The 12131-nt window shown below is 44.8% G+C and overlaps 2 protein-coding genes across 7 annotated transcripts in view; both read left to right on the forward strand.

Moving 5' to 3' along the window:
* Positions 1-5581, forward strand: part of LOC127581050 (achaete-scute homolog 5-like) — a 29641-nt gene extending 24060 nt beyond the window's left edge. The window contains exon 2 of the mRNA XM_052035109.1: positions 5388-5581. Within this exon, the coding sequence (XP_051891069.1) occupies positions 5388-5581 (194 nt within the window). The remainder of the gene's footprint in view (positions 1-5387) is intronic.
* LOC127580787 (DENN domain-containing protein 2C-like) overlaps positions 4119-12131 on the forward strand; it is a 108487-nt gene continuing 100474 nt past the window's right edge. Inside the window, exon 1 of one of the 6 annotated variants that reach the window (XM_052034667.1) lies at positions 4119-5739. The gene's annotated coding sequence lies outside the window, so the exon portion shown is untranslated. Of the gene's footprint in view, positions 5740-5987; positions 6058-6111; positions 6179-6255; positions 6665-10391; positions 10497-12131 lie in introns of those variants that run through there. The other 5 variants (XM_052034670.1, XM_052034671.1, XM_052034669.1 and 2 more) reach the window with 5 other exon arrangements.

The raw sequence follows: 12131 nt of genomic DNA on the forward strand, positions 1-12131 counted from the left end.
AGAGAAAGTGCAATCCACACAGGCAGCACCAGAGGTCAGGGTTGAACCCAGGTCGCTGGAGCTGTGAGGCAGTAGCCCTGCTAGCTGTGTCTCTGTGTTGCCTTGTCTCCATAACGCATCACTTCATAATTTTCCACACTACAGCAGGTCCATTCATTCCATTAGAGTGCCCAGATGCTTGTGAAAACCTCCCTGTTCACCTTACTTTCAATATTTGTGTCACCTGTACATTTTGGAATTGTCCCTGTACTTCTATATCCAAGTTATTAATAAACTACAGTAAAAGTATTGTCCCAAAACTGATGCCGGGAACTCCATTTTTCAACAAAAATACCTTTCATCTTTCTGCTTCTCATCATTAACCGAGTTTCACACATGTGCTTTCACTTTGCTTTTTATTCCAAGGGTGCCAACCTTGCTAACAAGCTGGTTAAGTGACACTTTATCAAATACCTTTTGGAAGTCCATAGACACCACAGCAACTGGACCGTCTTCTTGTCCTCTCTGTCAATTCATCAAAAAATTCAATCTGGTTAGTTAACCAAAACTTGCTTTTTACAAACAAGAGCTGGCTTCTGTAACATTGTCCATAAGAATGTGAGTGACTGCTATTTTTGTTCTGGATTATTGTTTCTAAAAGCTTCCACGTTACTGAGGTAAAACTGACTGGCCTCTGGCTTTATCTTTACTCCATTTTTAATGTGTAAGGTTTGCAAATGTCTGCTGCTCTGGCACATTCCTTGCATCTCAGAGTGATTGGGAGGTTATGAGCAATGTCTCTGTAATTTCAAGCTTCACTTCTCTCAGCAGCTTAGAATGCATCCCATCTGGACGTTGTGAATTATCTACATTAAGGACAGTCTTTCTAGTGCCTTTGTCTTGTCAGATTTTTATCCTGTGCAATATCACAGCTACTTCTTCTTTGTCTATGGTCATGACAGATGCAAGGCATTCACTTAGTACCCAGTCACGCCCTCTTCATCAGCGAGTTAAACTCTTTTGGTCCCCAATTGGTCTTGCACTTCCTCTTATTATATTTTTTCCTGTTTAAAAGACTATCAAAGATTTTTGTCCCTTTTTTTATGTTGGCTACCACTTCCTCTCTCCATATCTTTTCTCATTTTCTCCATGTATTTTCTAAATTCAACCTGGCTTTCAGTTGTATTATCTCTCTGACATCTGCCATGCACTCCCTTTCTCTGCACTGTCTCATTCTCCAAGAAGCCCTGGTTTCGATTGCCTCACGTTTCTGCCTGGTGTGTCCAGTGAAACTGTGAAAATCTGCCATCCGTTCATTCGGAAATCCTGACTGTTCAGCATCTGGGGGTCACTCATTAGCCCAGAGTATGAGCCTGGGATCCCGATTGTGGGTTCAGAGCTGGAGTTGTGTCGGAAACACCAAGGGTTAATCTGAAACATACAAGCTGAAACTTGCAAGCTGACATGCACCGGGTTCTGCTTCACTCTCCCTTTAAAATCACTGGGTTTAATGGAAAAGTAACAAGAAAAAAAAAGTCAAAGAAAAGTGTGTTCAGGTATTAATAGAAGTGACATCCAAAATCCACGAGTCCCTCACCACTGAAGTCCCAGGGTGACGATTTTTATCATAGTTATTACAGTACATGCCTATGTTGTACTCGCTCCATCTCTGCTTTACAATCACATGCTGTCAAGTTCTGTCTTGCCTGCCCCTCTTTAATGCCAATCTGCCCCAGCCAGGCTCGTTCTCAACCCTCTACTACTGGTCTTCCTCTTCAGTTAAGTACCTTTACTCCATAATGTTCCTTATCCTTCTCTGTTGCTAATCTACATGCTATGATGTCTGTTCCTCCACTGCCTCTTGCTCCACCTCGCCAATCTCCTCACCAGAATCACTGAGATGGAGAAGGGTCTCCTGAAACTCTCCAGAAATTCCTTCCCTTCTCTGCTCTTTACCATACCACCATTTCAGTAAATATTACCACTATTCTGTGCTCTGCAACTTCCATGCAAACTTGCTTACCTTCATTCCTCCCACAGGGTGGTGTTCTTGAGAATACATCCAGAGGTGGAAGGGTCCCTATGTTGTTTCTTCATTCTAATCTTCATGTCTCCTGGAACTCCTCTCTCTCCAGCACTGTCGAGTTATCTTTAATCAATACTGTCTCTCCACACTCCAGTCCGCTCTCCTGCCCTATAATTCTGGTTCACTTGTGTCCAGAGACATTTAGTAGCCAAGAGAAACAAAGGACTGCAGATGCTGGAATCTAGATGAAAAGCACGATGACGCTGGAGGAACTCAGCAGGCCAGGCAGCATCCTGAAGAAGGGTCCTGATCCGAAACATTGACCGCCTGCTTTTCTCCACGGCTGCTGCCTGGCTTGCTGAGTTCCTCCAGCGTCATCATGTTTTTCATTTAGTAGACAACCTTATCCAGCTCTGAGCCAGCCAGATCCCAATTATTACTACACTATCATAATCCCATATGGCTATTTGTACCTGCAGCTTACCAACCTTATTTATCACTCTCTATGTGTGCCTACTGCAAAGCTCATTCAGATCTTCTCTTAATCTGCTCCCGTGTTACACTATATTATTTCTTACTCTGGTGCCATCTGTCTCTTTCCGTCATGTGCACATCCTTCTTCCTTTCTAATTCCCACCCACCTGCCAACCGAGGTTAAGCCCTCCCCAACAGAACCAGCAATCCTCTCTAAGAGGACACAAGAGACTGCAGACGCTGGAATCTCCACCATCCCTATGAGGATTTCTGTCCTTACCCTAGTCATTCATCCTGGCCCAGAGATGAATCATCTCAGGCTTGTACAGATCTCACTGCCCCCAACACTGGTTCCAATTCCCTAGGAATCTAAAGCACCCCCCCCACCTTCCCCCATTCTGCACCATCTCTTCAGCCATGTATTGAGCTGTAATATCCTTCTCCTATACTCACTAGCATATAGTGCCCATTATAATCCACTTGTTATTCTCATTCCTAGCTCCCGAAAATCTGACCGCAGAAACTCATAACTTTTTTCAATCCATATTGATGATATCAATATGGACCACAGCCTGTGGCTGTTCACCTTCCCTCTTCTGTGGTCTGCTGCTGTTCAGTGACAATCTTGACCCTGGCATTGGGGACATAACATACCATCCCAGAATCACTTCTGGAGCAGCAGAAATGCCTACTTGATCCCAGACTAACTGATCTCCTATAATGATTGCATTGCTGACCTTACTCTCTCCTGCACTGAACTGTCTGTGATGCCTACACCTGGGTTGTGACTACATCTCCAGAGCAGGTTTTGCCCTCAGAGTGTGATTCACCCAGGAGACCTCTGCATAACCTGCCTGGTTTTTATTATTAGTCCCAATGTTAACCCATTTCATCTCTGTCTCAAATACTTGCAGTGGGGTGATCGCCTCCTTGAAATGTGCTGTCCACATAGCTCTCAGTTCAATGCGCTTCAGAGCTCCCAGCTACTGTTCAAACTCTGAAACCTGGAGCTCAAGCCCCTCCAACTGACAACACTTGCTGCAAATGTGATTGAGCTAAACACAAGGAGCATTTCCCACACGACAATGGACGTGCATTCAATGGCACTCACTCATCCAGAGGTACAGGTTTTTATCCACTTACTTTTTATCTTCATTCATCCATGGCCATGCTGGCAAGACTGGTATCTATAGTCCATTCTAACTATCCATAAACTGCGTGACAAACCCATTTCAGAGGGTTGGTTAAGAATCAAGTACATTACTGTGGGTCTGGAGTAACATATAAGACAGGTCAAGTAAGAATGGTGCATTTCCTTCTCTAATAGTCTTTAGATATTTAGTTTGTTTTTAAACTAAGTAGTTTATTATTTAGTAAAAGTTGATTAGTCCATATCACACATCTACTTTTAAAACCACTGTGAATTTATTATGGAAATACATTTTAAACTGTTCTTTGCACAAGTCAAAAATTAAAATTCTTACAGCCTGAAGCTTAACACCACACTTGTATGTTATGTGAAGGTTCATAAATTCCTCAGCTGGTTAAGACAATGAGAATTTATTATACTGCTGCATTACATCTAAAAAAAAAGGGAATTAAAAGAGCGTTGGGTATTAACAGGAACAATGTCCAATAATCCAGAAAATCTGCCAATCCAACGCCAGTGTGTCAGATTATCTGAGTTTTAGTATATAATAATGCTGGGTACCCCATTACACTTCCTTAATAACAGATTCTTAAATAGCGGGGTTACATTTACATTACATTTGCTACCTTCCAGGCTGTGGGACAATGGATTCTCTCAAAGACACCGAAAAATAGTCAGCAATTAAAACTAACAGCAAAGAGACATGATAAATAAAAGCTGCCAGTGTTACAAATAACATCCTCCTTAATGTGGCTTCCTGCATAGAGATGACAGACTCTCTGATAAGTTCCACAACTGAATAATGTTGTCACAATATAGAAAGTAGCAAGTCACACAAATACAATCCTAAAGCGGTTCCAACCAATATTAAAAATGCCACACACGTTACAACGGTGAATTGGGGCTTGTCTTTCTCATGCTCAGGATATGAATGTAAAGGAATCACATCCTGGAAATTTTTAGAGTTTTCTCCCTTTTTCCCTGAACTTAGCGGCTCCACCTGGTACGTTCCCCTACACCTCAACATTCAGGAAGGTATCCATGTCAATCATCGCTTTCCCATGGGAACATCAATATTTTGAGATTGCCTCTGTATTGGAGCCTTCATGACCAAAGCTCTAGCTGAACTAAAGCTCTCCCTAGCCCCCAATAGTGCCGTAACCAGGTAGGAATGCTGGAGCAAGTGATTTCAGTCACTACAACCTGTCGGGGAGAAGTATTGCCAAAAGTAAGTGAAGCCCTGTGTAAACGGCATCAGCAATAAAAGCTCTAGCAGTTCAAGAGGTTCCAGGGCAGCGCAGTGACACAACCAGCAGAGCTACGGCCTCAGCTCCAGAGACCCGGGTTCAATCCTGACCTCCTGTGCTGTTCGTGTGGAGTTTGCACGTTCTCCCCGTGACTGTATGGGTTTCAACCCAAAGACGTGCCGGTTGGTAGGTTAACCCACACACACCCAGAAATACTGGAGACATGCTTTACTTCCCAGCTTTTTCTAACATCCACGAAGAGTCTTCATCCTGAGAATGTTAACACTGTTTCCCCCTCCACGGACGCTGCCTGACCTGCCGAAGACTCCCAGCATTTTCTGTCCTTATATTAGAACCACTAACCCGGTTGTCCCTCTCACACATGCTGCCTGACCTCTCCAAACCATCTGCCTGAAACGCTAACCGTTTCTCCGTCCACTTGTGAAGTTGCAAGAACACAGCTTCAACTTCTTTCCGTTTGTATCTAATCCCCTTTTCGACGTTAATTTAGGATGGCTTCCCGCCGCCTGCTCGGGCGGTGCAAAAGCGAGCGCAAGTAGTTGGAAAGTAACATCAGTGGGAATCGCTGGAGATTTGGAGCAGGCGTTATCCCGTCTGCCTTGTGTGGTAGAGGCGCTGCTGCCGTTCATTGATATGCAGGCGCACTACTTCCGCTTAAGGTCGCTCCAGCCAGGATCTCACTGAACGCACAGTCACAGAGAGAAAGTGGAAACTACACTTGAGGTCTGTGTATCCTCTCGGGCCCGTCTGAAGCTCTCGCCGAAATGGGAAACATTGCGGTGAACCGTGCCTGAAATTAACCGGCGGGCAGGATGGAAATTGACAGCAACCGAGACGGGCTGGTAAGAAAAAGGCTTGTTTCTAAATATTAATTTGTTGGCAAAGTTTTTCTGAAACTTTTTTTTTAGTGATCCGTTCTGCTGCCTCAGTCCGCGTAGTAGAATTTTACGTAGCTGTATGAAACAGTTGGCCCGTGGTTCATTCAAGGCGTCTACTTATCCGAGGCTCCAATAAGAGCCTCTGCAATCTTACCAAACCCCACCTAGTTAAACCGGCCCGAAACCACTTCTTCTCCGTTGCGCTGTCATTCCTACAATATGATTTAAGGCACAACGCGAGGAGGAGACCGGCTTGGATGTGTGCAAATTAAAACAGGTCAGGTCAGTGTTCTCTCTCTCTCTATCTCTCTCTGGCACTCGTGTGGAGTTTGTCTTGTTATTGATTTGCTGGTTGAAGAGGCTGTGTGAGGCACGGGACTGACTGCGGGAAGCCTGGGATTAGGTAAATTGAGTGAATGGCGCACTGAATGGGAATCTCCAGGCTGCAATGTATCAAAAAATAGATACAACTGTGTCGAGTCTGTTTTATATAATGAGGGCGGGGTCCCTTTTAGGAACACTTCATTCATTTCGACCTGGTTCTGTTGAATGTTAGAGGCGAGGAGTGCCGTGGCCGTGTCCGGGGATACTGGATTTGGGGTAGGAGATTTTTCCTGTCCCCAACCTCGCCGTGGTTCGGCCTCCCGGTGGCTGGAGTTCTGCCGCCGTGTCGCCACACACAGTATGTCATCAGGATGCAGTGAAGCGCAGCCGGAGCTGAACGTTGTCTGAATCCCGCTCTCCAGAGGGAGAGTTTTGAACTCTGGCCGGCGGTCCCGGGGAAATGCCGGCGGGAGAAGGGTCCGGTTTCCAATCCTTCAGGATTGTCCTGCGGTCGGTGAACTGAAAGTTAATCTGCAGGAAATTGATGCAGGCGACATTCAAAGAGGTGTGGAACAAAAGAGTACTTTGTGGTTTACTTCTGAAAACTTTCGTTTATAATTGGAAAAACATTTCGAAGTGGGAAGAAACGATTGTCTCTTCAGTTTGTAGTTGTTGCGAGATGTTCTTGGCTCCTTGTGGAGAAGGAGTCTGTGGGTTGAAACGTGTGGAAAGAAAAGCCCAGCTAATGTTGGCAGTCCTATTGGCAACCACTTGTTAACCGTCCCCTGAATAAACTCAAAATACTGTAGAAGTTGGTTCCCCCCGGGGAAAATTGGCCCACCTGCAAATAATAGAGGCTTATACCTCGTATAAGGTCTTCCTTGACCTCAGTTTGCCCAAGGTGATTTGCAGCTGATTAGTACCTTTATGAAACTGTACTCAAGAGGTGTGGCATGCTAACTCCTGAAAACAGGGTTCCATAAACTGTCATGTGATAGTGACTGGGCTCTCTCTCTCTCTCTCTCTCTCTCTCGCTCTCATTTATTTGAGGAATAAATAATGGTCAAGACACCACGAAAAGCACCCTACTCTTCAAGAGGTCTTTTATGTTATGTTTAATCTGGACAAGTGTGAAGTGTTGCACTTTGGGAGATCAAATGTATAGGGAAAGTATGTAGTAAATTGCTGGGCCCTTGGGAGCATTGATGTACAAAGGGATCTTGGGGTGTAAGTCCACAGCTCCCCCAAAAGTGGCAATGTAAGAATGTGTATGGCATGCTTGCCTTCAATGGCCGGGATGTCGAGTGTAAAAGTTGAGAAGTCATGTTGCAGCTGTATAAAACTTTGATCAGGCCACATTTGGAGTATTGTGAGCAGTTCTGGTTGCCTTTTACACAGTGGTGGGTGCGTGGAACGCACTGCCGGCAGAGGTTGTGGGGGCAGATACATTAGGGACATTTGGGACTCTTAGACACATGAATGATAGAAAAATAGAGGGCTATGTGGGAGGGAAGGGTTAGATAGATCATACAGCACGATAAAATGTCAGCACAACATTGTGGGCTGAAGGGCCTGTACTGTGCTGTAGTGTTCTGTTTACAGGAAGGACGTGGAGGCTTTGGAGAGGGTGCAGAAGAGGTTCACCAGGATGTTGCCTAGATTAGAGAGTATTAGCTATAAGGAGAGGTTGGAAAAACTTGGATTGTTTTCTCTGGAGCATCAGATGCTGAGGGGAGACCTGATAGAAATTTATGAGAGGACAAATAAGATATCTTAATTAGTCACATGTACATCGAAACACAGTGAAATGCATGTTTTGCGTAGAGTGTTCTGGGGACAGCCCGCAAGTGTCGCCACGCTTCCGGCGCCAACATAGCACGCCCGCAACTTCCTAACCCTTACGTCTTTGGAATGTGAGAGGAAACCGGAGCACCCAGAGGAAATGGAGTAGAAAGTCTTTTTTCCAGGATGGAACTGTCAAATATTGGACGGCATAGCGTTAAGGTGAGGGGAGGTCGCGGGAGCTTAAAGGAGGTGTGCAAAACAATTTTTTTTCGAGAGTGATAGGTGTCTAGAACATGCTGCCGTGGCAGATGGTGGAAGCAGATATAATGATGTCTAAGAGGCATTTAGACAGGCACATCAACATTCAGGGAATGGAAGGATATGGATCATGTGCAAGCAGATAGGGTTAGTTTGCTTTGGTATCGTGGGCTGGAGTGCCTGTTCCTATGTAGTTCTGTTCTATGTTCCAAGTGCTGGAAGATGGGAATTACTACAGATGGGTGTCCCCTGGTTGGTGTGGACATGGTGGGCTGAATGGCCTGTTTCCATGCTGTATGACTCTGTGACTGATAGACTTTGTCATACCATACACAGCAGCGGGGAGTTGATTGGAATGTGGGGACAATAAACTGGGATTATTGTGCGATTAGTATACATGGGTACTTGATGGATGGATGGCACGGATAGGCTGAAGGGCCTGTTCCCCTGCTGCATGATTCGATGATTGAAGGTCTTGTTAGCACAGGACTGTCAGGTTAGATCCCTGCAGTTAGACTTGAACACACTGACTTCTGAGTTGGAGGGGAGAGTGCTGCCACAGAGTGGGAGGGGAAGAAGAGGCTGGGAGGAGACTGGGTGCTGGAAATAACAGACAAGGTTTGCTCCTTGGGATCTCATGGAAAGAGTATGCAGGGAGGGGGCTGACTGCTTGAAGACTGAATAGGTAATAAGTGGAGCAAATGCCTCCAGGTTATCTGGTTCTCATTCTTCCTCTTTGATTATACAAGTGGCTGAACCAGGAGAATGCTAAATGTAGCTGTAAGGTGTAGAGGTGCTATAAGTGGAATGACTTAACCATAAAGATGGTATCTAAACAGAAAATGCTAGAAGCATTCAGTTGGTTAGGCAGCACTTATGGAGAGAGAGTTAATCTTTCAGGCCGATGGTTTTGGAATTATTCTAATGAAAAATCTACAACCTGAAAGATTAACTCGGCTTCCATCTCCTGACCTGAGTATTTACAGCTAATTTTACTGTAAATTAAAATACAGTAAATTTCAATTATTTACTGGGATTAATAAACCGATTTCTGGCATCTGATTTCCAGCGTCAGTGGTATTTTGGTTTTTACTATACAGATGGAAAATTTTGAAATTTGCCCTTGGTTGCTGACCATAAAAGTAACCAGAGCTTTCAGTTCTGTACAATGGGAGGTTGGCGAATACTGCGGTTCTAAGCAACAGCATCAGGGATCCAACAGCTGTGGTGGAGAGCTGTGCTTGCTGATAACTGCAATGACCCCAAGAGAAGGCTGTGTGGGAGAGAGAGATTTTGGCTTATTTGCTTACTCTTCTAAATGACCTAAAAGGAAAGATCCTAAAGCACTGAGCACTTAATTTGTAGCTTTGTGTCATAACTATCTTTCCAAGGGTTCGTTTGTTTGAGGCTCTGAATGTTGAACAGGATGCTGGAAGAATTCTTTGTTCTCCTTCATATTATGCAATGGAACCTATGACATCCATCTGAACAGAACGGGAGGGTCTCTGATTAAATGCCCTGCAGACTGTGCGACATTCCCTTCCTTTACACTGGGCGGCGTTGGTGTGGGGAACACGTCACCTGGAGCAGAACTTGAACTGTACCTTGACAAACATGGTCCTTGTTACTCAAAATGGAGTACACTTCCTTGTGAGGTTCCCAGCTCCCTAATTTCTCCTGGAGCCTTTGGAAATCCAGGACCAATCCACAGCATTGCTGCAGAGAAATAATGAAGGAAGCACAGGCAGTGGAAAGTGGGGCTTTATATTCTTTAAAAAAAAGAACAATGTCTGTAATGACAATGGCAGAAAAGCTATTTAACTAATAGCCCCTTCATTACCTGATTGGATGTTGCTTGGCTATCTTATGTTCCTATTGGCTATGGGAAGTGGATGCACTTTTTTTCCCCTAAAATAATATTAAAGTAACAAATATAAAAGGAAAGAAATAAGGACCATAAAAGAACAAACTGCTGGAGGAACTCGATGGGTTAGGCAGCATCTGTAGAGGGAAATGGACAGTCGACATTTTGGTTCGACCTGAGACATTGACTGTCCATTTTCCCCCCACAGATGCTGCCAGACCTGCTGAATTCCTCCAGTTTATTTCTCGCCCCAGATTCCAGAATCTGCCACCTCTTGTGTCTCAAAATAAGGGCCACGTTTCTCGAGGGAGAGGTTGAGTTCTGCTCTGTTGGGCCTCCCCTGTGAAGGAAAGGGAATGTTGCCCAGGCAGAGATCTTCTCATCCTGTTTAGATGTAATGGATTTCTTAGCACAATGTGAAGAAGGGCAAATAATTCTGCCAGCGTCTTGACTGATGTTCAGATCCTCCAGCAAGTCGAATTTTCTGTAGGTAACTGGCCGGTGTATTGTTCTGCACTCCCATCACTTCAGTACAAGCCAGTGAAAGGCTTCTCCCATTAGCTTAAATGAAGCATTGGAGAGGGTTTACATAGAAAACCTACAGCACAATTCAGGCCCTTCGGCACACAAAGCTGTGTTGAACATGTCCCTACCTTAGAAATTACTAGGCTTACCCATGGCCCTCTATTTTTCTCAGTTCCATATACCTATCCAAAAGTCTCTTAAAAGACCCTATCGTATCCGTTTCCACCACCGTTGCCGGCAGCCCATTCCACACTCACCACTCTCTGAGTAAAAAAAAACTTACCCCTGATATCTCCTCTATACCTACTCCCCAGCACCTTAAACCTATGTCCTCTTGTGGCAACCATTTCAGTCCTGGGGAAAAGTCTCTGACTTTTCCCTGACTCTACCCGACCAATGCCTCTCATCATCTTATATACCTCCATCAGGTCCCCCCCTCATCCTCTGTAGATATTAGGAAAGAGGAGGTGCTGAAACTTTTGGAAAGCATCAAGTTGGATAAGTCGCCAGGATCGGATAAGATGTACTCCAGACTGCTGTGGGAGACGAGGAAGGAGATTGCAGAGCCTCTGAAGATGATCTTTGCATCGTCAGTGGAGACGGGAGAGGTTCCAGAAGATTGGAGGGTTGCGGATGTTGTTCCCTTATTCAAGAAAGGGAGAAGAGATAGCCTAGGAAATTATAGACCGGTGAGTCTTAACTCAGTGGTTGGTGAGCTGATGGAGAAGATCCTGAGAGGCAGGATTTATGAACATTTGGAGAGGTATAATATGATTAGGAATAGTCAGTATGGCTTTGTCAAGGGCAGGTCCTGCCTTACAAGCCTGATTAAATTTTTTGAGGATGTGACTAAACACATTGATGAAGGGAGAGCAATAGGTGTAGTGTATATGGATTTCAGCAAGGCATTTGATAATGTACCCCATGCAAGCCTTATTGAGAAAGTAAGGAGGCATGGGATCCAAGGGGACATTGCAATGTGGATCCAGAACTGGCTGGCCAACAAAAGGCAAAGAGTGGTTGTTGAAGGCTTATATTTTGCATGGAGGTTGGTGACCAGTGGTGTACCTCAGGGATCTGTTCTGGGACCCTTACTCTTTGTGATTTTCATAAACGACCTGGATGAGGAAGTGGAGGGATGGGTTAGTAAGTTTGCAGATGACACAAAGGTTGGATGTGTTGTGGATAGTATAGAGGGCTGTCAGAGGTTACAGCGGGACATAGATAGGATGCAAAGTTGGGCTGAGAAGTGGCAGATGCAGTTCAACCCAGATAAGTGTGAAGTGGTTCATTTTGGTAGGTCAAATATGATGGCAGAGTATAGTATTAATGGTAGGACTCTTGGCAGTGTGGAGGATCAGAGGGATCTTGGGGTCCAAGTCCATAGGATGCTCAAAGCAGCTGCACAGGTTGACTCTGTAGTTGAGAAGGGTTTAGAAAGCTCTGGTTGAAGCTTTGAAGATACCCTGCACACCAGAAGTCAATCACTGATTCTCAAGCTGTCTGAGATGCCCATAACTTGTGGAAGTTCTGTGGAACTTGAGTTGTTTTGCTCCCAATATGCTTCATACAACAAAAACTTCAGTCAGTAGTTGCTGAA

This window comes from Pristis pectinata, chromosome 20 (assembly GCF_009764475.1).
Source record: "Pristis pectinata isolate sPriPec2 chromosome 20, sPriPec2.1.pri, whole genome shotgun sequence".
In the NCBI taxonomy this organism is placed as follows: Eukaryota; Metazoa; Chordata; class Chondrichthyes; order Rhinopristiformes; family Pristidae; genus Pristis; species Pristis pectinata.